This window comes from Podarcis tiliguerta (assembly GCF_965153285.1).
Source record: "Podarcis tiliguerta genome assembly, chromosome: 7".
Taxonomy (NCBI): domain Eukaryota; kingdom Metazoa; phylum Chordata; class Lepidosauria; order Squamata; family Lacertidae; genus Podarcis; species Podarcis tiliguerta.
In genome coordinates, this window is record NC_139540.1 from 73,187,712 (window position 1) to 73,214,757 (window position 27,046).

General features: G+C 45.0%; 2 protein-coding genes across 2 annotated transcripts; both read left to right on the forward strand.

The window, feature by feature from the left end:
• Window positions 1–494: 494 nt before the first annotated feature.
• LOC310681482 (uncharacterized protein) lies at window positions 495–26,867 on the forward strand (the record flags this gene model as incomplete). The annotated part of the gene is made up of 12 exons (XM_083449293.1): window positions 495–515; window positions 1,288–1,376; window positions 4,462–4,524; window positions 4,731–4,917; window positions 5,471–6,663; window positions 14,515–14,577; window positions 14,784–14,970; window positions 15,528–16,516; window positions 22,544–22,606; window positions 23,304–23,490; window positions 24,048–25,441; window positions 26,586–26,867. The coding sequence occupies exons 3-12, from the start codon at window positions 4,468–4,470 to the stop codon at window positions 26,865–26,867; spliced, it is 4,602 nt and encodes a 1,533-aa protein (XP_083305419.1). The 5' UTR covers window positions 495–515; window positions 1,288–1,376; window positions 4,462–4,467.
• Window positions 6,673–8,449, forward strand: LOC310682052 (uncharacterized protein; the record flags this gene model as incomplete). Its single annotated transcript, XM_083450297.1, has 3 exons — window positions 6,673–6,867; window positions 7,244–7,330; window positions 8,024–8,449. The coding sequence occupies 3 exons, from the start codon at window positions 6,673–6,675 to the stop codon at window positions 8,303–8,305; spliced, it is 564 nt and encodes a 187-aa protein (XP_083306423.1). The 3' UTR covers window positions 8,306–8,449.
• Window positions 26,868–27,046: the final 179 nt, after the last annotated feature.

Genomic DNA, 27,046 nt, shown 5'->3' on the forward strand with positions numbered 1-27,046 from the left:
CTCTTCTCATGAGGTGGCCAAAGTATTGGAGTCTCAGCTTCAGGATCTGTCCTCCCAGTGAGCACTCAGGGCTGATTTCCTTAAGAATGGATAGGTTTGATCTTCTTGCAGTCCATGGGACTCTCAAGAGTCTCCTCCAGCACCTCCAGGTGAAGGTAAACCATTGCAAAAATAGAAGTTGTTAGGTGCACAAACTGGACAGGGCAATGTTCTGGGATTTAAAATTAGGCCACAACATTATTGATTCCAGGTGTACGTTAGATTTGGCTTAGGCATTAGAGGGCTGGTGGAGGGTAAGCACATGATAGAGTCTGTCTGAGGACATTCTTTATCTGCTCCTTTTCTTTTTAATAGATGAAATAAGTCTGATGTTGGACTTAAAGGATTTCATGCAATGCCTGCTCTGCCAAAGCTGTGGATATTGCTATGGGAAAGGCAAATCCAATATTAAGCTTGTATTGAGCTTATCTGGTGCACAGGGGGCATTTCAGTTGATGCAGTGACCCTGCAAAAACGTAAGTTGTTAGGTGAACAAACTGGGCAGGACAGTATTCTGGGATTTAAAATTGGGCCACAACATTATTGATTCCAGGTGTCGGTTAGATTTGGCTTAGGCAAAAATGGGGCCAATCTGTTTACAGGCAAATGGCTTCCTGGTTCCGACAACAGCAACCATTAGAAAACCACCAGTATCCTAGGAAGCAAAAGATTAATATACAAAACCCACGGCATTACTGAATAAGGTGGGAAAGGTGGGGTGTTTTTCAGCCAACTGGGATTGGGAACAGCCGGCCTGTGGGAGGGATTCAAGACCGGAGTGAAGCCCCGTCCACTTAGCCTGGCTGTATTGGCCAGAATTCAAATAAATGGATGGTGGAAAAGCCTGCCAATCCAAATGGTCGACGTAGGATGTCCCCAGCTGCCGGCCATCTTGTCACAGTGTTGCATCCTTGGGGTCAGAGCCTGCCACGATGGGCCACAACAGCTGCCCAGCCCATGTCTGTGTAAGCTGCCATTCTCTCTGGCCACCTCCTTGTTAGTATTTTGTGGGAGGGATTCAAGTGTACACTGGAGATTTAGGTTGGTGCAGTTAAAGTGGATTAAAGTGCTCTGTCATCCAGCTTGCTCCTTAAAGTCCAGATATAATCTAATTTCTGCATAAGCAAGCAAATCAAGATGAATGCCCAATAAGTAGTTTGTCAGACGGAGCTCACTGATCCCTACTCAAGTTGTTGACTATGCCAGCTGTCTAAGATCAATCTTCATCTGTTCTTCTTTTTTAAATAGATGACCATGTCCACTCTGTGGGTCCTTCGTCTTTTCCTATTCGCTGTGGTGCGGACCATGGTTGGCCTCACCAACTCTTGATTCCAGAGGTAGGTTGGATTTGGCTTAGGCATTGGAGGGCTGGTGGAGGGCTGGCACATGATCGAGTCGAGCCTAGGATTCATGGGTCCTCCTCAAGGCACAGGTCTACACAGATGACTATGCCTTCTGCCTTAGAACAATCTTCATGTGCTCTTCTTTTTTAATTGATGACCATGTCCACTCTGTGACCCAGTGTTGCTGTTATAGAACTCAGCAGGAAGGAGGGTGAGGACAAAGCCAAAATTAGTTGACTTTGCCAATCATTGGCAAATATCATTTGTATTTTGAAAACATATATATATATATATAATATTTGTGTAAAATTCCAGGTGGCTCCAAAAGGGTTCTAAGGGACCTGAAATTCCTCAAAGGCTTGAAGACTTATGATGAAGATAATATTCCACCAGCTGTAACGAAAAGAATTAGAAAGAAGTTCAACAGCCACTTGGACTTTCAGCCAGCTGTCATAGAGAATGTATCATCCGCCTACGAAGGCTTGTGCAAAGGGGTGAGGGCCACGGAAGAGCAGGACCTTGTTGCAAAGGTGATGGCCCCAAAACGCAAACGACACAGAGAAGCTGAAGGTTTGCTCCCTGTACAAATGCAGAAGCTCAGTACAAAGCAAGCAGAACTCAAGAAGGTGATTGACCACTTCCAGGACCAGAAGGATGAAGAAATGAATACCCGGAAGAAAGAACTCGGGAACAACACTGACGTCTGCTCTGAGAAGCCGGACAGGGCTGAAAAGCTGAACAGTGGCTTGGGAGGAAAGAAAGCTAGGAAGGATGGAAGCAGCACGCTTGCCAAGAATTCAGCACACTGACCTCACCAGGGGTGTCTTGTTGTCTTCAGGGATGGTGGCTAATCTGGGAGCCTTTACCGTTGTGACCGTACAGAATGTCAGAAGAAACAGTGGGTTTTGTGCTAGGAGAGCCAGTGTGGTGTAGTGGTTAAGAGTGGTAGTCACGTAATCTGGGTAACCGGGTTCGCGTCTCCGCTCCTCCACATGCAGCTGCTGGGTGACCTTGGGCCAGTCACAGTCTCTCAGCCCCACTCACCTCACAGAGTGTTTGTTGTGGGGGAGGAAGGGAAAGGAGAATGTTAGCCGCTTTGAGACTCCTTAAAGGGAGTGAAAGGCGGGATATCAAATCCAAACTCTTCTTCTTCTTCTTCTTCTTCTTCTTCTTCTTCTTCTTCTTCTAGGAGGAGACAGTCCCATTCTCTACTGATTTCAGCCTGAGTAACACTTATGGGGAACCAGTCAAGATCTGTGCCTGGCTGATTGCCGGACTGTCCATTGATTCCTTTTCGATTGACAATGGTGAATGGAATCTGGTCACAGGTTGTGACCTCCAATGCCTGAGACCAGATTCAATTCACCATTGGTCACCCTCCAATGCCTGAGACCAGATGAAATCATCCCGGCCACCCAACTCTTCATCACAGACAACATGGGGAAGATAGATTTCAAAGCCCCAGAGTGGGAATGTTTTATAGAATCCTTTGGCACGTACCACGTAAGAGAGCAAAGGTGTGGATAAAGTACTTTTTCACACAGTGCCTAGTAAAACGTTGGGATTCTCTCCCCCAAGAAATAATGATGGCCATCAACCTGGATGGCTTTAACAGTGGATTAGGCAAATTCATGGAAAACAAGGCTATCAATGGCTGCTAGCCACAATGGCCATTTTCTCCCTCTGCTATCAGGGACAGTAAATGCCTCTGAATACCAGTTGCTGGGAATCACAATATCTAGCAAACCTGCTTACAAGTGATGGTTCTTAAAATACACTTAGCATTACATTGTATATTTCTTTTTATTGAAATATTTCTTTCTTTGCATTCAGCACAGGGAAGTGATGAGATTGATGAGTTTTCCCAGAAAGAGGAAGAAAAGGCACTACTGCCACATCTTTTTTGTTGTAAGTTGCTGTTTATTTGTCAGGATACACACACACATCCCTTTTTGTTTATTTTGTATGGGACAGACAGCCACAGCAGCATAGAAAGCAGTAGGATAGATAAGGCACAACTTCAAAGGCTATTACTGTAGTCAGTTGGAAAGGAAGAAATGACAGTATTGGATATAGAAGAAAAGAGGATGCATCAAATATGAAACATGGACTGCATGTCTGAATAATTGTTCCACCCCTGAGCTTTTGCCATAACCAGATAGTAATATTGGCTCGGCTAATTAGGCCACAAAATACCTTACTGCACCAGCTCACTTGCCTTATGGATATGCTTTGCAGTATGCAAGCTTTTAGTTCCTTTAAGGCCAGAACTCAAAAGATGGAGATTCAAAGGGGGACAACATATATCTCATGCAGTGAATGGGCTGGACACATTTTAGAGGGAAGAGTAACTCAGGCCTCTTACAATGATGTTTCCACAAATACCACACAAGAAACAATTCAGCCTTAGCAGAGATCAAAGAACAGGACTCTGCATTTCTGCATTGTAGAATTTTCTGAAGGGATAAAGGAGCACCTAAGTTGTGCTTTCAACATCTGCAAGAAAAAGGTTTCTTACTTGAGCCAGACCCTGTTGACACAAGAGCACAAAACACTTGGAGAAGTGTTCATAAGCTGCTGTTCCCCGCATCACCCTATTCAAATGAAACAGCTAAGGCTGACCTGTGTTATTCCTATGGCAGCCCGAGACAGACAGTTCCAATCCTCCCCTTTGCTTTACATCTGGCAGTACTTTCATTTTAACTTGTGGTTTATTTCATTGCCATAACACTTAAATAAACCCCTTTTGCCATTCTTTAAATAGTGAATCAGTTGCAAGAGGTATTATTTGAAATAAAAATATCATTCTAGGCAAAACATTCATTTTTATCACTGATATTTTGCCTAGCAATGACAATTTTAACTTTTCCCATCTTGGCATAATAATTCAAGACAGGGGTGCCAGATTACATCACAATCCAATGTTAAGTTTATATTGGGGTGATCTGGTGCACAGAGGACATTTCAGCAAATGAGCTGCAAATAGGTAAGTTGTTAGGTGAACAGCCTAGGCGGGAAAGTGTTCTGGGATTTAAAAGCTATCTAAAAACAATATTCATCTGCTTTTCTTTTTTCATAGATTACGATGTCGATTTTCTGGATAATTCTCTTGGTGTCAATTTCTGGCACCAAGCATGCTGAGGTAAGAAAAAAATGTGACTAGGGTAGGGCTTGCCGATACGAAGGTCTGCAGTTTGAATCCCCGTGACGGGGTGAGCTCCCGTTGCTCGGTCCCTCCTCCTGCCAACCTAGCAGTTCAAAAGCATGTCTAAGTGCAAGTAGATAAATAGGCCGGGGGAGACCAGGGCTATCAAACCCCTACTGAGAATATATTTGATGTCCTTACAGGAGGAGTGCGAGAGCGACCTGGTGGAGCGAATGCCCGCCCTGGAAGGTCCGTTTTCGGCTCTCCGTACCCTGAAGCTGACAAATTCCTCATTTGTCAACTGCATAAACGATCCACCAGGACCTGCCAAGTTGGGCATGGAAAATGTGGGGAAAAAGCCAGAAAGAAAACCCAATTCAACTGGAAGCGGTAATTTATTTTTTTAATCCTCTATTGGGAGGGGTTGTCATGTGTTTCTTTGTTGATACTGAGCATTTTCATCGTATCGCTTTATATTATATATTCAGATATTCAACCAGTAGACTTTAGTCCATTAGGGCAAGCGGGGAACTGCCCTAAAAAGCTAAGCCTCTGCTTAGCCAGCCCCCATCTGCTCCTGTTCCTCCTTAGACCCAGTGTTGCTGTTATGGAACTCAGCAGGAAGGAGGGTGAGGACAAAGCCAGAATTAGCTCACTCTGCCTGTCATTGGCTCTAATTCCCTACTACTGTTGACTCTCCCGTATTCTGCCCTAAAAGTCCAATGGGCATCAGCCCCTCCCCCTGCATTCAATGCAATAAAATGAACCATAGCTGCAAGTGTCGTTTTATGACCTTATCCATTTCCTTTGGCTTAAGAATCACCTGGATGCTCCAAAAACTCTAACAGGGGAAAGAACAGCAAGGTTGAAAATCTTCCAGATTTTTAAAATGAGATATTTATAGTTTGAAAACATTTTAATATATATGTATTTGAAATTTCAGGTAGTTCCAAAATGGTTGTAAGGCACGTGAGATTCCTCGACTCCTTGAAGACTTCTGACAAAGAGAATTTCCTCCCAGCTGTAATGAAGAGAAGTAGAGAGAAGTTGTGGACTTTCAGCCATGTGGACTTTCAGCCATCTTTCATAGAGCCAGCTGTATCATCTGCCTGCAAAGGCTTGTGCCAAGGAGTTGGATCCATGGAAGCGTACGACCGGGTGGCAAAGGTGGTGGCCCCAAAACATCAAGAACTCAGGAAAGAGGAAGGGTTGCACACTCTACTGATGCAGAAACTCAATACGGACAGAGATGAACTAAAGCAAGTAATTGACCGCCTCCGGGACCTGAACAATGAACTTGAATCACTTAAAATCTGGAAGAAAGAACTTGAAATCCGTATTGAGGAATGTTCTCATAAGCTGGAAAGGGCTGAAAAGATGAGCTTGGGAGGAAAGGAGGATAGGGGCATGGAAGCAGCAAGCTATAATCTTTCCATTATCAAGGCGTCTGACTCCACTTACGTAAGGACTTTGGAGAACGCCATCCAGTTTGGAACCCTAGTCTTGCTTGAAAATATGGGCGAAGAAGAGTTGGGTGCCCTCTCAGAGCCAGTGCTGCTAATGGCAACTTTCAAACAGCAGGGTGCAGAGTACAGGAGACTGAGAGAGAACGTTCTTGAGTACTCAAGCAATTTCAAGTTTTTACTCAATGGATTTCAAGTGGAATACTACTTGGAGGAGTCTGACCACGTCACCAAGGAGCCCATGTCTCTGGTTATGTTGAAACAGGTAGATTTTATGGAAATTGTTATCTGTTTTCATTATCTGCCATATCTCTTGCAAGCTCAGTATTATGAACAGAGACAGAGAGAGAACGTTATTGAGTACTCAAGCAATTTCAAGTTTTTACTCAATGGATTTCAAGTGGAATACTACTTGGAGGAATCTGACCACGTCACCAAGGAGCCCATGTCTCTGGTTATGTTGAAACAGGTAGATTTTATGGAAATTGTTATCTGTTTTCATTATCTGTCATATCTGTTGCAAGCTCAGTATTATGAACAGAGACTGAGAGAGAACGTTATTGAGTACTCAAGCAATTTCAAGTTTTTACTCAATGGATTTCAAGTGGAATACTATCTGGAGGAGTCTGACCATGTCACCAAGGAGCCCATGTCTCTGGTTATGTTGAAACAGGTAGATTTTATGAAAATTTGTATCTGTTTTCATTATCTGCCGTATCTGTTTCAAGCTCAGTATTATGAACAGAGTCTGAGACAGAACGTTATTGAATACTCAAGCAATTTCAAGTTTTTACTCAATGGATTTCAAGTGGAATACTACTTGGAGGAGTCTGACCACGTCGCCAAGGAGCCCATGTCTCTGGTTATGTTGAAACAGGTAGATTTTATGGAAATTTGTATCTGTTTTCATTATCTGCTGTAACCGTTGCAAGCTCAGTATTATGAACAAGGCTGTTGAAAGACAATAGCTGTAGACACACCAAGGCCCATGACTTCCTCCAAAGAATCCTGGGCACTGTATCTTTCAGAGCTACAATTCCCAGCACCCTTAACAAACTACAGTTTCTGATTAGTTAGAAAGCAAAATCACTGGCAGATTCTGGTACCTAGTTGCCCACTAAAATGTTGGTGCATTTTTGTTTTGATTTTTTCCCCTGAATTTTAATATGATTATGAAATGTGGTGAACTGAAGAATGGGACAGTAAGGAATTAATATGTAGAATATGCACTCTCCCTTGGTTGTCCTCCTTAGGTTGCAGTTTCTGATGCCAAGGAGCAGCTAGTGGGTGCAGATGAAAAGGAAGCCAATGAAGCGGCCGCTATTGCCCAGGGTATTCAGGTAATTGTGCTGTGCAGCCTGGTGCTCTCTCCCCATTCTCTACTATGCCAACTTACCTGAGAGTAAGTCCCCTTGAACCCAAGAAGACTGAAAAAAGAGGCACACACAGGGCTGCACTGTCAGCACATGATGTGCCCTTCCAGAGTTGCTCTTTAACTAAAGAGCCGCAATTAAGAGGGGATGTTCACACCTGATGTTACTTAGAGGGGTTTCAACCCCTTGCCCGCCCCCCCCCCCTAGTTCTGATCCGCCCATAGCTGTCAACTTTTCCCTTTTCTTGCGAAGAATCCTATTCCAAATAAGGGAATTTCCCTCAAAAAAAGGAAAACGTTGACAGCTGCCTCCCCAGGGTTGCTATTTACCCCAGAGTTAAAAGTAATATTGGGCTGAAAATGCCCTCCTTTTGTGGGGTCACAAGTGAGTGAGTGTGATGCAGTTGAGTGTTAGGCCAGGGGAGACCAGGGTTCCAATCCACACTGAGTTCTAAAACTCACTGGGTGACCATGTTCCCATTGCAGCAGGGAGTGCATTTGACAGGTGGGGAACTGCCACCGAGAGGGCCCTCAATCAATACCAATCAAGGCACATCCAGTGGCAGCACCTGGAATAAGAAGGGAAAGGGTGGTTCTTGGAAAGTTATTGTTTCACTGGACTGTTCATCCTGACTATGTGGTATATTTGATATGATTACAGGAGGAGTGCGAGGGAGACCTTGCCGAGGCAATGCCAGCCCTGGACCCTCCCGTTTCAGCTCCCCTTGCCCTGAACCTGCCAAATATCTCCTTTTTCAAACCCATGCCAGATCCACCAATACCTGGCAAGCTGGCTATGAAGAGCGTGAAAGAAGGGGTCATGGCCGTTGAAGAGCACGACCATGCCGCAAATGTGGTGGCACCCAAACATGAACAACTGAGAGAAGCTGACGGTTTGCCCCCAGTGAGAATGAATGAAACTACACATTCTGGGGAAGAATAACTCAGACCTCTTACAATGATGTTTCCACAAATAGCACACAAGAAACAATTCAGCTTTAACAGAGATCAAAGAGCAGGACTCTGCATTTCTGCCTTGTACAATTCTCTGAAGTAATAAAGGAGCACCTAAGTTGTGCTTTCAAGGCATCTGCAAGAAAAATGTTTCTTACCTGGGGCAGACTCTGTTGACACAAGTGCTACCCCCCTTTCTTTCATTTTAAATCACCCCTCCAATCTTCTCTTAGCAGAGGGCGGGCGAGATGTAAAGTGGACGCCTGCCAATTTTTAATTTTAAAACCATTCTGGGGTGTAAAATTGTGCGATTGTTCTTGCTTAGGCGATCCTGAAGAAAAGAGCTTCTGGTTTTATTACTGGTCATGAGTTTGGGGTGAAAAGGAAAGACAGAAGGGGGTTCGGGGGGGGGAATGACAGCAGTGGCCACAAATATTTTAATCTCCCACCTCGCTTAAATGCAAAGCCTGCAAGACCATAAGCATTTGTGGCTTGGTTTGGCGATTTTGTTGCTTTAATGCAAAGATCCAATTTAGCAGTATCAAGTTCAGGGCCAAGGTCAAATATACATGTTAGTATATAAAGCCTTTAACAGCTTGTCCCTAGTTTACTTGTGAGATTTCCTTATCCTATATATGCCCATGCAACTGCTTGGATCTGTGGAACTGGCACTGTTAAAAGTGCCACATAATACTTGATCCGCATTTGTAAGAAATAAATATTTTCAGATGGAACTCCCAAGCAGGTACCTTCACTCTACACTTTTTGGAGCCTGCTAAAAACATCCATAAATGTAGAATCTTGACATACATTTTAATTTACTCCCTGCCCATTGTTGATCTATTTATTTTTCAATGTTTTCAATAGTTGTTTCCCTTTTTTTCAGATGATTTTATGGTTTTACTCTTTTTGTAAACTGCTTTGAGGTTTTCTTGCAATCAAGTGGTGTATAGATCTTGTCAAATAAATAAAAATAAATATACACCCAGATTTAGGCAAGCCCTATCAGGACCATGGACAGGTCCTGTAACCTCCAGTGGCTGCAGTTTTCTCTTGATTGTGGTTAATGGGTGGATGTTGTCTCAGCAAAGAAGTTGAGGTTGGCAAACCCTGCCCTGAAATTAGCCCTGCCTTTGCAGAGGAGCTGGCTGTGTTCTTTAAAGGGCTGTTGTCCACTTCCATAACTGCTAACATCTACAAGGCTGAAAGATGAAATGCTACTGGGGACTCATCCTAAGGGTTTGAGTCACAAACCCCACCTCAGCCCACTCACAGAGGGCCATCACAAACCCCACCTCAGCCCACTCACAAAGGGTCATCACAAACCCCACCTCAGCCCACTCACAAAGGGCCATCACAAACCCCACCTCAGCCCACTCACAAAGGGCCATCACAAACCCCACCTGAACCCTCTCACAAAGGGCCAGCATAATCCCCACCTGAGCCCACTCACAAAGCACCATCACAAAGCCCACTCACCTCAGCCCACTCACAAAGGCTGAAAGATGAATTGCTACTGGGGACTCATCCTAAGGGTTTGATTCACAAACCCCACCTCAGCCCTCTCACAAAGGGCCATCACAAACCCCACCTCAGCCCTCTCACAAAGGGCCATCACAAACCCCACCTCAGCCCACTCACAAAGCACCATCACAAACCCCGCCTGAGCCCTCTCACAAAGGGCCATCACAAACCCCACCTCAGCCCTCTCACAAAGCACCATCACAAACCCGCCTGAGCCCTCTCACAAAGCACCATCACAAACCCCACCTGAGCCCACTCACAAAGGGCCATCACAAACCCCACCTGAGCCCACTCACAAAGGGCCATCACAAATACCACCTCAGCCCACTCACAAAGGGCCATCACAAACCCCACCTGAGCCCTCTCACAAAGCACCATCACAAACCCCACCTGAGCCCACTCACAAAGGGCCATCACAAACCCCACCTCAGCCGTCTCACAAAGGGCCATCACAAACCCACCTCAGCCCACTCACAAAGGGCCATCACAAACCCCACCTGAGCCCTCTCACAAAGGGCCATCACAAACCCCACCTGAGCCCACTCACAAAGGGCCATCACAAATACCACCTCAGCCCACTCACAAAGGGCCATCACAAACCCCACCTCAGCCCTCTCACAAAGCACCATCACAAACCCCACCTGAGCCCACTCACAAAGGGCCATCACAAACCCCACCTCAGCCCACTCACAAAGCACCATCACAAACCCCACCTCAGCCCTCTCACAAAGGGCCATCACAAACCCACCTCAGCCCACTCACAAAGGGCCATCACAAACCCCACCTGAGCCCACTCACAAAGGGCCATCACAAATACCACCTCAGCCCACTCACAAAGGGCCATCACAAACCCCACCTCAGCCCACTCACAAAGCACCATCACAAACCCCACCTGAGCCCACTCACAAAGGGCCATCACAAACCCCACCTGAGCCCACTCACAAAGGGCCATCACAAACCCCGCCTGAGCCCTCTCACAAAGCACCATCACAAACCCCACCTGAGCCCACTCACAAAGGGCCATCACAAACCCCACCTCAGCCCTCTCACAAAGGGCCATCACAAACCCACCTCAGCCCACTCACAAAGGGCCATCACAAACCCCACCTGAGCCCACTCACAAAGGGCCATCACAAACCCCACCTCAGCCCTCTCACAAAGCACCATCACAAACCCCACCTCAGCCCACTCACAAAGGGCCATCACAAACCCCACCTGAGCCCACTCACAAAGGGTCATCACAAACCCCACCTCAGCCCTCTCACAAAGGGCCATCACAAACCCACCTCAGCCCACTCACAAAGGGCCATCACAAACCCCACCTGAGCCCACTCACAAAGGGCCATCACAAATACCACCTCAGCCCACTCACAAAGGGCCATCACAAACCCCACCTGAGCCCACTCACAAAGGGCCATCACAAACCCACCTCAGCCCACTCACAAAGGGCCATCACAAACCCCACCTGAGCCCACTCACAAAGGGTCATCACAAACCCCACCTCAGCCCACTAACAAAGGGCCATCACGAACCCCACCACAGCCCTCTCACAAAGCACCATCACAAACCTCATAGTATATTTGTGACAAAACTCCATCATCCCTAGTAATGCAAGGCCAGCTAACATATGGCTGCTTATTAAAAGTGTCCCACTGTAGGTTCCAGTTCCCCCCTGTGACCACTGTATGTGGGCTCCGGTCACCTTGTGAGCAGAGTCTTATTTAGTCTTCTGTTTTAATCAGAAGGTATCTCTGCATTCTCCATAAATATCTTACCATTTTCATTCCAATGCGTTGTTTCTGTTCCAAGGTGAATCTAACTATGGTAGGAGATTACAGGCTTCTCCAGCTCTCTGTTCTTTCCAACCGCATATTGTAAAGATGCAGAAGTCCTGGAAAACTATCAGCTTTCTCCAGAGGGGGAATATTTTGTAAAATGTCAATTCTTTTGGGAGGAGTGGGTTTGTTGTTCAAGGCCTCCCAACCACCTTGACTGCACAACCGGGATTTGCTGGGATGTGGCTGAATCCCACCCAAGACTAACGCTGGTCTGGAAATCCTCTTTACTTTGCTCCCAGTTTTCTTTCTTGGGTTGAGCCCAACTCTTTGCTTTGTCATTTCATTCAACTTCGCTTCTGGCTTTCCCCAGTTCCTACCTTGGCTTTCATTTTCAGGTCAGGGTCATGGCTTGGAGCCCCTGCATTGCAGGATGTTGAACTAGATGACCCTCTCTTCCATTCTAGCTCTTTGATTCTTTGATTCTGTGACTTCGTCCATTCCTGTGTAAGGTCTTCCTTGCCCTCTGCCTTCCACTCTCTACCCCAGATATTAATCTTCTGGTGGTTTTAGGCCCCATCTGCAGCATACATTTAAAGCAATATTATACCTATTTACACAGTCATGAATTCCCCCTCTAAAATCCTGGGAACTGGAGTTTATTAAGGGTGCTGAGAGGTTAGTTCCTCTTCCTAGGGAACTCTGGAGCTTGCAGCTCTGTGAGGGGAAAACAGTTATTAGATTTTAGGCATATATTGACTGATTACAAAAGTCTGCTACCTTCAGTTGTATTTTAATTTTTCCCTTTTTTGTAAGTTGCTGTTTATTTGTCAGGATACACACACACATCCCTTTTTGTGTATTTTGTATGGGACAGGCAGCCACAGCAGCATAGAAAGCAGTAGGATAGATAAGGCGCAACTTCAAAGGAGAAGGCTATTACTGTAGTCAGTTGGACAGGAAGAAATGACAGTATTGGATATAGAAGAAAAGAGGATGCATCAAATATGAAACATGGACTGCATGTCTGAATAATTGTTCCACCCCTGAGCTTTTGCCATAACCAGATAGTAATATTGGCTCGGCTAATTAGGCCACACAATACCTTACTGCACCAACTCACTTGCCTTATGCATATGCTTTGCAGTATTCAAGCTTTTAGTTCCTTTAAGGCCAGAACTCAAAAGATGGAAATTCAAAGGGGGACAACGTATATCTCATGCAGTGAATGGGCTGGACACATTTTAGAGGGAAGAGTAACTCAGGCCTCTTACAATGATGTTTCCACAAATACCACACAAGAAACAATTCAGCCTTAGCAGAGATCAAAGAACAGGACTCTGCATTTCTGCCTTGTGGAATTTTCTGAAGGGACAAAGGAGCACCTAAGTTGTGCTTTCAACATCTGCAAGAAAAAGGTTTCTTACTTGAGCCAGACCCTGTTGACACAAGAGCACAAAACACTTGGAGAAGTGTTCATAAGCTGCTGTTCCCCGCATCACCCTATTCAAATGAAACAGCTCAAGCTGACCTGTGTTATTGCTATGGCAGCCTGAGACACCACTGTCCTGATAACCTTAGGTGGATTATCACATGCTTTGTCTGGAGCTTGTCTGCCCCATTGTAAGACTCAGCTGCCAGCTCAGTTGGCTGCTGTACATGGAATGGGATTGAAGAGGCACTTTGTTTTTGCTTTTGCTTCAATCAGCAAAATGTATTGGTCTGGCTCTGCATATTGACTGATAGCAAACTGTTCCTATTGGTAATAATGTCACTTTTGCTGCATTTGAAAGCCATTTACCCTTTTCCAACTTTCAGGCTGACGACTTATTCATGGGGCCAGTTCAGCCTTGTTTGGAATTTCTTCACCATCACTGCAGGGTCATGGCTAAGTCATCCCCCATCCATCTCACTCTTTCCATGATGACACTGTATATTGCTTTGCTTGATAAGGATCCTGTGAGCTTCATCTTCCCGCTCTCCCACCTCCACCTTGTTGCGCCCTAAGACTGAGGGAGCAACTGCGTTAGTTCTCCCATCTCATTTGTGGCCTAGAAAGATATGGAAATGTCATGGAGGAAGCCCATGTTGAGCTGTGTCCAGCTTAAAGTGCAGAGCACACTGGCATGTTTACGGAAAGAAATGAACTGGGGAAACTTAAAACTGTAGTAAAGCACATGTGCTGCTGTTCTGGAATTTTTGTTCTGGAATTATTCCAGTTCACCCAGAATTCAGGGAGAGTGGGATGTAGGAATGCTCTGGCTAAGCAATAGGTGGCAAAATACAATATAGTGCATCTAACAAAATGGTTTTGAAAATCCATATTCATTTCGACCTTGTCATACCACAGATATCCATGTCACCCAAACCTTAAATCATGACTCTCTAATTCCAAAATCCCCCTATTTCTTAGGATCACTCACTCCTTCATCCACGCTAAGCAATAGGTGGCAAAATACAATTTCTAATCAGGCAGTTCCAATACTCCCCTTTGCTTTACATCTGGCAGTACTTTCATTTTAACTTGTGGTTTTTTTCATTGCCATAACACTTAGATAAACCCCTTTTGCCATTCTTTAAATAGTGAATCAGTAGCAAGAGGTATTACTTGAAATAAAAATATCTTTCTAGGCAAAACATTCATTTTTATCACTGATATTTTGCCTAGCAATGACAATTTTAACTTTTCCCATCTTGGCATAATAATTCAAGACAGGGGTGTCAGATTACATCACAATCCAATGTTAAGTTTATATTGGGGTTATCTGGTGCACAGAGGACATTTCAGCAAATGAGCTGCAAATAGGTAAGTTGTTAGGTGAACAGCCTAGGCAGGAAAGTGTCCTGGGATTTAAAAGCTATCTAAAAACAATATTCATCTGCTTTTCTTTTTTCATAGATTACGATGTCGATTTTCTGGATAATTCTCTTGGTGTCAATTTCTGGCACCAAGCATGCTGAGGTAAGAAAAAAATGTGACTAGGGTAGGGCTTGCCGATACGAAGGTTGGCAGTTTGAATCCCCGTGACGGGGTGAGCTCCCGTTGCTCGGTCCCTGCTCCTGCCAACCTAGCAGTTCAAAAGCATGTCTAAGTGCAAGTAGATAAATAGGCCGGGGGAGACCAGGGCTATCAAACCCCTACTGAGAATATATTTGATGTCCTTACAGGAGGAGTGCGAGAGCGACCTGGTGGAGCGAATGCCCGCCCTGGAAGGTCCGTTCTTGGCTCTCCATACCCTGAAGCTGACAAATACCTCATTTGTCAACTGCATAAACGATCCACCAGGACCTGCCAAGTTGGGCATGGAAAATGTGGAAAAAAAGCCAGAAAGAAAACCTAATTCAACTGGAAGCGGTAATTTATTTTTTTAATCCTCTATTGGGAGGGGTTGTCATGTGTTTCTTTGTTGATACTGAGCATTTTCATCGTATCACTTTATATTATATATTCAGATATTCAACCAGTAGACTTTAGTCCATTAGGGCAAGTGGGGAACTGCCCTAAAAAGCTAAGCCTCTGCTTAGCCAGCCCCCATCTGCTCCTGATCCTCCTTAGATCCAGTGTTGCTGTTATGGAACTCAGCAGGAAGGAGGGTGAGGACAAAGCCAGAATTAGCTCACTCTGCCTGTCATTGGCTCTAATTCCCCACTACTGTTGACTCTCCCGTATTCTGCCCTAAAAGTCCAATGGGCATCAGCCCCTCCCCCTGCATTTAATGCAATAAAATGAACCATAGATACAAGTGTAATTTTATGACCTTATCCATTTCCTTTGGCTTAAAAATCACCTAGATGCTCCAAAAACTCTTACAGGGGAAAGAACAGCAAGGTTGAAAATCTTCCAGATTTTTAAAATGAGATATTTATATTTTGAAAACATTTTAATATATATGTATTTATTTGAAATTTCAGGTAGTTCCAAAATGGTTGTAAGGCACCTGAAATTCCTCGACTCCTTGAAGACTTCTGACAAAGAGAATTTCCTCCCAGCTATAATGAAGAGAAGTAGAGAGAAGTTGTGGACTTTCAGCCAGGTGGACTTTCAGCCATCTTTCATAGAGCCAGCTGTATCATCTGCCTGCAAAGGCTTGTGCCAAGGAGTTGGATCCATGGAAGCGTACGACCGGGTGGCAAAGGTGGTGGCCCCAAAACATCAAGAACTCAGGAAAGAGGAAGGGTTGCACACTCTACTGATGCAGAAACTCAATACGGACAGAGACGAACTAAAGAAAGTAATTGACCACCTCCGGGACCTGAACAATGAACTTGAATCACTTGAAAACCGAAAGAAAGAACTTGAAATCCGTATTGAGGAATGCTCTCATAAGCTGGAAAGGGCTGAAAAGATGAGCTTGGGAGGAAAGGAGGATAGGGGCATGGAAGCAGCAAGCTATAATCTTTCCATTATCAAGGCGTCTGACTCCACTTACGTAAGGACTTTGGAGAACGCCATCCAGTTTGGTACCCTAGTCTTGCTTGAAAATATTGGTGAGGAAGAGTTGGGTGCCCTGTCAGAGCCAGTGCTGCTAATGGCAACTTTCAAACAGCAGGGTGTAGAGTACAGGAGACTGAGAGAGAACGTTATTGAGTACTCAAGCAATATCAAGTTTTTACTCAATGGATTTCAAGTGGAATACTACTTGGAGGAGTCTGAGCACATCACCAAGGAGCCCATGTCTCTGGTTATGTTGAAACAGGTAGATTTTATGGACATTTGTATCTGTTTTCATTATCTGCCATATATGTTGCAAGCTCAGTATTATGAACAGAGACTGAGAGAGAACGTTATTGAATACTCAAGCAATTTCAAGTTTTTACTCAATGGATTTCAAGTGGAATACTACTTGGAGGAGTCTGACCACATCACCAAGGAGCCCATGTCTCTGGTTATGTTGAAACAGGTAGATTTTATGGAAATTTGTATCCGTTTTCATTATCTGCTGTAACCGTTGCAAGCTCAGTATTATGAACAAGGCTGTTGAAAGACAATAGCTGTAGACACACCAAGGCCCATGACTTCCTCCAAAGAATTGTGGGCACTGTATCTTTCAGAGCTACAATTCCCAGCACCCTTAACAAACTACAGTTCCTGATTAGTTAGAAAGCAAAATCACTGGCAGATTCTGGTACCTAGTTGCCCACTAAAATGTTGGTGCAGTTTTGTTTTAATTTTTTTCCTGAATTTGAATATGATTATGAAATGTGGTGAACTGAAGAATGGGACAGTAAGGAATTAATATGTAGAATATGCCCTCTCCCTTGGTTGTCCTCCTTAGGTTGCAGTTTCTGATGCCAAGGAACAGCTAGTGGGTGCAGATGAAAAGGAAGCCAATGAAGCGGCCGCTATTGCCCAGGGTATTCAGGTAATTGTCCTGTGCAGCCTGGTGCTCCCTCCCCATTCTCTACTATGCCAACTTACCTGAGAGTAAGCCCCCTTGAACCCAAGAAGACTGAAAAAAGAGGCACACACAGGGCTGCACTGTCAGCACATGATGTGCCCTTCCACAGTTGCTCTTTAACTAAAGAGCCGCAATTAAGAGGGGATGTTCACACATGATGTTACTTAGAGGGGTTTCAACCCCTTGCCCCCCCTCACTTCTGATCCGCCCATAGCTGTCAATTTTTCCCTTTTCTTGCGAAGAATCCTATTCGAAATAAGGGAATTTCCCTCAAAAAAAGGGAAACGTTGACAGCTGCCTCCCCACAGTTGCAATTTACCCCAGAGTTAAAAGTAATATTGGGCTGAAAATGCCGTCCTTTTGTGGGGTCACAAGTGAGTGAGTGTGATGCAGTTGAGTGTTAGGCCAGGGCAGACCAGGGTTCCAATCCACACTGAGTTCTCAAACTCACTGGGTGACCCTGTTCCCATTGCACCAGGGAGTGCATTTGACAGGTGGGGAACTGCCACCGAGAGGGCCCTCCATCAATTCCAATCAAGGCACATCCAGTGGCAGCACCTGGAATAAGAAGGGAAAGGGTGGTTCTTGGAAAGTTATTGTTTCACTGAACTGTTCATCCTGACTAGGTGGTATATTTGATATGATTACAGGAGGAGTGCGAGGGAGACCTTGCCGAGGCAATGCCAGCCCTGGACCCTCCCGTTTCGGCTCCCCTTGCCCTGAACCTGGCAAATACCTCCTTTTTCAAACCCATGCCGGATCCACCAATACCTGGCAAGCTGGCCATGGAGAGCGTGAAAGAAGGGGTCAGGGCCGTCGAAGAGCATGACTGTGCCGCAAATGTGGTGGCACCCAAACATGAACAACTGAGAGAAGCTGATGGTTTGCCCCCAGTGAGAATGAATGAAACTACACATTCTGGGGAAGAATAACTCAGACCTCTTACAATGATGTTTCCACAAATACCACACAAGAAACAATTCAGCTTTAACAGAGATCAAAGAACAAGACTCTGCATTTCTGCCTTGTAGAATTCTCTGAAGTAATAAAGGAGCACCTATGTTGTGCTTTCAAGGCATCTGCAAGAAAAAGGTTTCTTACTTGGGGCAGACTGTGTTGACACAAGTGCTACCCCCCCCCTTTCTTTCTTTTTAAAACACCCCTCCAATCTTCTCTTAGCAGAGGGCGGGCGAGATGCAATGTGGACGCCTGCCAATTTTTAATTTTAAAACCATTCTGGGGTGTAAAACTGTGTGATTGTTCTTGCTTAGGCGATCCTGAAGAAAAGAGCTTCTGGTTTTATTACTGGTCACGAGTGTGGGGTGAAAAATAAAGGCAGACGGTGGTGCGGAGGTGAGGGGGAATGACAGCAGTGGCCACACACATTTTAATTTCCCACCACACTTAAATGCAAAGCCTGCAAGACCAGAAGCGTTTGTGGCTTGGTTTGGCGATTTTGTTGCTTTAATGCAAAGATCCAATTTAGCAGTTTCAAGGTCAGGGACAAGGTCAAATATACATGTTAGTATATAAAGCCTTTAACAGCTTGTCCCTAGTTTACTTGTGAGATTTCCTTATCCTATATATGCCCATGCAACTGCTTGGATCTGTGGAACTGGCACTGTTACAAGTGCCACATAATACTTGATCCGCATTTGTAAGAAATAGATATTTTCAGATGGAACTCTCAAGCAGGTACCTTCACTCTACACTTTTTGGAGCCTGCTAAAAACATCCATAAATGTAGAATCTTGACATACATTTTAATTTACTCCCTGTTGTCCACTTCCATAACTGCTAACATCTACAAGGCTGAAAGATGAAATGCTACTGGGGACTCATCCTAAGGGTTTGAGTCACAAACCCCACCTCAGCCCACTCACAAAGCACCATCACAAACGCCACCTCAGCAGAGGTTGAGGTTGGCAAACCCTGCCCTGCAATTAGCCCTGCCTTTGCAGAGGAGCTGGCTGTGTTCTTTAAAGGCCTGTTGTCCACTTCCATAACTGCTAACATCTACAAGGCTGAAAGATGAAATGCTACTGGGGACTCATCCTAAGGGTTTGAGTCACAAACCCCACCTCAGCCCACTCACAAAGGGCCATCACAAACCCCACCTGAACCCACTCACAAAGGGCCATCACAAACCCCACCTTAGCCCACTCACAAAGGGCCATCACAAACCCCACCTGAACCCACTCACAAAGGGCCATCACAAACGCCACCTCAGCAGACTCACAAAGGGCCATCACAAACGCCACCTCAGCAGACTCACAAAGGGCCATCACAAACCCCACCTTAGCCCACTCACAAATGGCCATCAAAAACACAACCTGAGCCCACTCACAAAGGGCCATCACAAACGCCACCTCAGCAGACTCACAAAGGGCCATCACAAACGCAACCTCAGCAGACTCACAAAGGGCCATCACAAACCCCACCTGAGCCCTCTCACGAAGCACCATCACAAACCCCACCTCAGCCCCCTCACAGACGACTATAACAAACCCCACCTCAGCCCAATCACAAAGGGCCATTACAAACTTACCTCAGCCCTGTCACAAAACGCCCTCACAAACCCCATAGTATATTGGGGTAGTATAATTTAGTATAATAGTATAATTTAGCAGTTTCAAGGTCAGGGCCAAGGTCAAATATACAGGTTAGTATATAAAGCCTTTAACAGCTTGTCCCTAGTTTACTTGTGAGATTTCCTTATCCTATATATGCCCATGCAACAGCTTGGATCTGTGGAACTGGCACTGTTACAAGTGCCACATAATACTTGATCCGCATTTGTAAGAAATAGATATTTTCAGATGGAACTCTCAAGCAGGTACTTGGGTCTAAATATACACCCAGATTTAGGCAAGCCCTATCAGAACCATGGACAGGTCCTGTGACCTCCAGTGGCTACAGTTTTCTCTTGATTGTGGTTAATGAGTGGATGTTGTCTCAGCAAAGAGGTTGAGGTTGGCAAACCCTGCCCTGCAATTAGCCCTGCCTTTGCAGAGGAGCTGGCTGTGTTCTTTAAAGGCCTGTTGTCCACTTCCATAACTGCTAACATCTACAAGGCTGAAAGATGAAATGCTACTGGGGACTCATCCTAAGGGTTTGAGTCACAAACCCCACCTCAGCCCACTCACAAAGGGCCATCACAAACCCCACCTCAGCCCAATCACAAAGGGCCATCACAAACCCCACCTCAGCCCAATCACAAAGGGCCATCACAAACCCCATCTCAGCCCACTCACAAAGGGCCATCACAAACTTACCTCAGCCCTGTCACAAAACGCCCTCACAAACCCCATAGTATATTGGGATTTGTGACAAAACTCCATCATCCCTAGTAATGCAAGGCCAGCTAACATATGGCTGCTTATTAAAAGTGTCCCACTGTAGGTTCAAATTCCCCCCTGAGCCCACTGTATGTGGGCTCCGGTCACCTTGTGAGCAGTCTCTTACTTAGTCTTCTGTTTTAATCAGAAGGTATCTCTGCATTCTCCATAAACATCTTACCATTTTCATTCCAATGCGTTGTTTCTGTTCCAAGGCGAATCTAACTATGGTAGGAGATTACTGGACAACAAGGACAGGCTTCTCCAGCTCTCTGTTCTTTCCAACTGCATATTGTAAAGATGCAGAAGTCGTGGAAAAGTATCAGCTTTCTCCAGAGGGGGAATATTTTGTAAAAAGTCCATTCTTTTGGGAGGAGTGGGTTTGTTGTTCAAGGCCTCCCAACCACCTTGACTGCACAACCGGGATTTGCTGGGATGTGGCTGAATCCCACCCAAGACTAACGCTGGTCTGGAAGTCCTCTTTACTTTGCTCCCAGTTTTCTTTCTTGGGTTGAGCCCAACTCTTTGCTTTGTCATTTCATTCAACTTCGCTTCTGGCTTTCCCCAGTTCCTACCTTGGCTTTCATTTTCAGGTCAGGGTCATGGCTTTGAGCCCCTGCATTGCAGGATGTTGAACTAGATGACCCTCTCTTCCATTCTAGCTCTATGATTCTTTGATTCTGTGACTTCGTCCATTCCTGTGTAAGGTCTTCCTTGCCCTCTGCCTTCCACTCTCTACCCCAGATATTAATCTTCTGGTGGTTTTAGGCCCCATCTGCAGCATACATTTAAAGCAATATTATACCTATTTACACAGTCATGAATTCCCCCTCTAAAATCCTGGGAACTGGAGTTTATTAAGGGTGCTGAGAGGTTAGTTCCTCTTCCTAGGGAACTCTGGAGCTTGCAGCTCTGTGAGGGGAAAACAGTTATTAGATTTTAGGCATATATTGACTGATTACAAAAGTCTGCTACCTTCAGTTGTATTTTAATTTTTCCCTTTTTTGTAAGTTGCTGTTTATTTGTCAGGATACACACACACATCCCTTTTTGTGTATTTTGTATGGGACAGACAGCCACAGCAGCATAGAAAGCAGTAGGATAGATAAGGCGCAACTTCAAAGGAGAAGGCTATTACTGTAGTCAGTTGGACAGGAAGAAATGACAGTATTGGATATAGAAGAAAAGAGGATGCATCAAATATGAAACATGGACTGCATGTCTGAATAATTGTTCCACCCCTGAGCTTTTGCCATAACCAGATAGTAATATTGGCTCAGCTAATTAGGCCACAAAATACCTTACTGCACCAGCTCACTTGCCTTATGGATATGCTTTGCAGTATTCAAGCTTTTAGTTCCTTTAAGGTCAGAACTCAAAAGATGGAGATTCAAAGGGGGGCAACATATATCTCATGCAGTGAATGGGCTGGACACATTTTAGAGGACATTTTGGGGAAGAGTAACTCAGGCCTCTTACAATGATGTTTCCACAAATACCACACAAGAAACAATTCAGCCTTAGCAGAGATCAAAGAACAGGACTCTGCCTTTCTGCATTGTAGAATTTTCTGAAGGGATAAAGGACCTAAGTTGTGCTTTCAACATCTGCAAGAAAAAGGTTTCTTACTTGAGCCAGACCCTGTTGACACAAGAGCACAAAATACTTGGAGAAGTGTTCATAAGCTGCTGTTCCCCGCATCACCCTATTCAAATGAAACAGCTAAGGCTAACCTGTGTTATTCCTATGGCAGCCCGAGACAGACAGTTCCAATCCTCCCCTTTGCTTTACATCTGGCAGTACTTTCATTTTAACTTGTGGTTTTTTTCATTGCCATAACACTTAGACAAACCCCTTTTGCCATTCTTTAAATAGTGAATCAGTCGCAAGAGGTATTATTTGAAATAAAAATATCATTCTAGGCAAAACATTCATTTTTATCGCTGATATTTTGCCTAGCACTGACAATTTTAACTTTTCCCATCTTGGCATAATAATTCAAGACAGGGGTGCCAGATTACATCACAATCCAATGTTAAGTTTATATTGGGGTGATCTGGTGCACAGAGGGCATTTCAGCAAATGAGCTGCAAATAGGTAAGTTGTTAGGTGAACAGCCTGGGCGGGAAAGTGTCCTGGGATTTAAAAGCTGTTCTAAAAACAATATTCATCTGCTTTTCTTTTTTCATAGATTACGATGTCGATTTTCTGGATAATTCTCTTGGTGTCAATTTCTGGCACCAAGCATGCTGAGGTAAGAAAAAAAATGTGACTAGGGTAGGGCTTGCCGATACGAAGGTCTGCAGCTTGAATCCCCGCAACGGGGTGAGCTCCCGTTGCTCGGTCCCTGCTCCTGCCAACCTAGCAGTTCAAAAGCATGTCTAAGTGCAAGTAGATAAATAGGTACCGCTCTGGTGGGAGGGTAAACGGCGTTTCTGTATGCTGCTCTGGTTTGCCAGAAGTGGCTTAGTCATGCTGGCCACGTGCCCGGAAGCTGGACGCCGGCTCCCTCAACCAGTAAAGCAAATTGAGTGCCACAACCCCAGAGTCATCCGCGACTGGACCTAACAGTCAGGGGTCCCTTTACCCTTTACCTTTAAAGGTAAAACATTTGCATTTATTGCCAAAAATGTCTAAAAATCCCCCCCCCCTTTCACTGGCAGAGGAAGAGGATTGCAGGGGGAGCACACCACCCCCGGCAGCATGGTCCTGGCAGGGTCCCATTGCAGCTGCCCCCGTGCTGGGCACCCCGCCCCCACAGGCAGCGCTTCCTGCCCCCAGGACGCACGCCCCCCGCCTTCTCTCTGCCCCCCCGGTGCCGGACCATGAAGCTCCACCATTGCCCCTTTTGTGGGGTCACAAGAGAGTGAGTGTGATGCAGTTAGCATGTTAGGCCAGGGGAGACCAGGGCTATCAAATCCCTACTGAGAATATATTTGATGTCCTTACAGGAGGAGTGCGAGAGTGACCTGGTGGAGCGAATGCCCGCCCTGGAAGGTCCGTTTTCGGCTCTCCATCCCCTGAAGCTGACAAATTCCTCATTTGTCAACTGCATAAACGATCCACCAGGACCTGCCAAGTTGGGCATGGAAAATGTGGAAAAAAAGCCAGAAAGAAAACCTAATTCAACTGGAAGCAGTAATTTATTTTTTTAATCCTCTATTGGGAGGGGTTGTCATGTGTTTCTTTGTTGATACTGAGCATTTTCATCGTATCACTTTATATTATATATTCAGACATTCAACCAGTAGATTTTAGTCCATTAGGGCAAGTGGGGAACTGCCCTAAGAAGCTAAGCCTCTGCTTAGCCAGCCCCCATCTGCTCCTGTTCCTCCTTAGACCCAGTGTTGCTGTTATGGAACTCAGCAGGAAGGAGGGTGAGGACAAAGCCAGAATTAGCTCACTCTGCCTGTCATTGGCTCTAATTCTCTACTACTGTTGACTCTCCCGTATTCTGCCCTAAAAGTCCAATGGGCATCAGCCCCTCCCCCTGCATTCAATGCAATAAAATGAACCATAGCTGCAAGTGTCGTTTTATGACCTTATCCATTTCCTTTGGCTTAAAAATCACCTAGATGCTCCAAAAACTCTTACAGGGGAAAGAACAGCAAGGCTGAAAATCTTCCAGATTTTTAAAATGAGATATTTATATTTTGAAAACATTTTAATATATATGTATTTATTTGAAATTTCAGGTAGTTCCAAAATGGTTGTAAGGCACGTGAGATTCCTCGACTCCTTGAAGACTTCTGACAAAGAGAATTTCCTCCCAGCTATAATGAAGAGAAGTAGAGAGAAGTTGTGGACTTTCAGCCAGGTGGACTTTCAGCCATCTTTCATAGAGCCAGCTGTATCATCTGCCTGCAAAGGCTTGTTCCAAGGAGTTGGATCCATGTGGCACGACCGGGTGGCAAAGGTGGTGGCCCCAAAACATCAAGAACTCAGGAAAGAGGAAGGGTTGCACACTCTACTGATGCAGAAACTCAGTACGGACAGAGACGAACTAAAGAAAGTAATTGACCGCCTCCGGGAGCTGAACAATGAACTTGAATCACTTGAAAAGCGAAAGAAAGAACTTGAAATCCGTATTGAGGAATGCTCTCATAAGCTGGAAAGGGCTGAAAAGATGAGCTTGGGAGGAAAGGAGGATAGGGGCATGGAAGCAGCAAGCTATACTCTTTCCATTATCAAGGCGTCTGACTCCACTTACGTAAGGACTTTGGAGAACGCCATCCAGTTTGGAACCCTAGTCTTGCTTGAAAATATTGGCGAGGAAGAGTTGGGTGCCCTCTCAGAGCCAGTGCTGCTAATGGCAACTTTCAAACAGCAGGGTGTAGAGTACAGGAGACTGAAAGAGAACGTTCTTGAGTACTCAAGCAATTTCAAGTTTTTACTCAATGGATTTCTAGTGGAATACTACTTGGAGGAGTCTGACCATGTCACCAAGGAGCCCATGTCTCTGGTTATGTTGAAACAGGTAGATTTTATGGAAATTGTTATCTGTTTTCATTATCTGCCATATCTGTTGCAAGCTCAGTATTATGAACAGAGACTGAGAGAGAACGTTATTGAATACTCAAGCAATTTCAAGTTTTTACTCAATGGATTTCTAATGGAATACTACTTGGAGATGTCTGACCATGTCGCCAAGGAGCCCATGTCTCTGGTTATGTTGAAACAGGTAGATTTTATGGAAATTTATATCTGTTTTCATTATCTGCCATATCTGTTGCAAGCTCAGTATTATGAACAGAGACTGAGAGAAAACGTTATTGAGTACTCAAGCAATTTCAAGTTTTTACTCAATGGATTTCAAGTGGAATACTACTTGGAGGAGTCTGACCACGTCACCAAGGAGTCCATGTCTCTGGTTATGTTGAAACAGGTAGATTTTATGGAAATTTGTATCTGTTTCCATTGTCTGCCATATCTGTTGCAAGCTCAGTATTATGAACAGAGACTGAGAGAGAACGTTATTGAATACTCAAGCAATTTCAAGTTTTTACTCAATGGATTTCAAGTGGAATACGACTTGGAGGAGTCTGACGACATCACCAAGGAGCCCATGTCTCTGGTTATGTTGAAACAGGTAGACTTTATGGAAATTTGTATCTGTTTTCATTATCTGCTGTGACCGTTGCAAGCTCAGTATTATGACCGAGGCTGTAGAAAGACAATAGCTGTAGACACACCAAGGCCCCTGACTTCCTCCAAAGAATCCTGGGCACTGTATCTTTCAGAGCTACAATTCCCAGCACCCTTAACAAACTACAGTTCCTGATTAGTTAGAAAGCAAAATCACTGGCAGATTCTGGTACCTAGTTGCCCACTAAAATGTTGGTGCATTTTTGTTTTGATTTTTTCCCTGAATATGATTATGAAATGTGGTGAACTGAAGAATGGGACAGTAAGGAATTAATATGTAGATTATGCCCTCTCCCTTGGTTGTCTTCCTTAGGTTGCAGTTTCTGATGCCAAGGAGCAGCTAGTGGGTGCAGATGAAAAGGAAGCCAATGAAGCAGCCGCTATTGCCCAGGGTATTCAGGTAATTGTCCTGTGCAGCCTGGTGCTCCCTCCTCATTCTCTACTATGCCAACCTACCTGAGAGTAAGCCCCCTTGAACCCAAGAAGATTGAAAAAAGAGGCACACACAGGGCTGCACTGTCCGCACATGTGCCCTTCCACATTTGCTCTTTAACTAAAGAGCAGCAATTAAGAGGGGATGTTCACACATGATGTTACTTAGAGGGGTTTCAACCCCTTGCCCGCCGCCCCCCCACTTCTGATCTGCCCATAGCTGTCAACTTTTCCCTTTTCTTGCAAAGAATCCTATTCGGAATAAGGGAATTTCCCTCAAAAAAAGGGAAACGTTGACAGCTGCCTCCCCAGGGTTGCTATTTACCCCAGAGTTAAAAGTAATATTGGGCTAAAAATGCCCTCCTTTTGTGGGGTCACAAGTGAGTGAGTGTGATGCAGTTGAGTGTTAGGCCAGGGGAGACCAGGGTTCCAATCCACACTGAGTTCTAAAACTCACTGGGTGACCATGTTCCCATTGCAGCAGGGAGTGCATTTGACAGGTAGGGAACTGCCACCGAGAGGGCCCTCAATCAATACCAATCAAGGCACATCCAGTGGCAGCACCTGGAATAAGAAGGGAAAGGGTGGTTCTTGGAAAGTTATTGTTTCACTGGACTGTTCATCCTGACTATGTGGTATATTTGATATGATTACAGGAGGAGTGTGAGGGAGACCTTGCCGAGGCAATGCCAGCCCTGGACCCTCCCTTTTCGGCTCCCCTTGCCCTGAACCTGCCAAATATCTCCTTTTTCAAACCCATGCCGGATCCACCAATACCTGGCAAGCTGGCCATGGAGAGCGTGACAGAAGGGGTCAGGGCCGTCGAAGAGCACGACTGTGCCACAAATGTGGTGGCACCCAAACATGAACAACTGAGAGAAGCTGACGGTTTGCCCCCGGTGAGAATGAATGAAACTACACATTGTGGGGAAGAATAACTCAGACCTCTTACAATGATGTTTCCACAAATACCACACAAGAAACAATTCAGCCTTAACAGAGATAAAAGAACAGGACTCTGCATTTCTGCCTTGTAGAATTCCCTGAAGTAATAAAGGAGCACCTAAGTTGTGCTTTCAAGGCATCTGCAAGAAAAATGTTTCTTACTTGGGGCAGA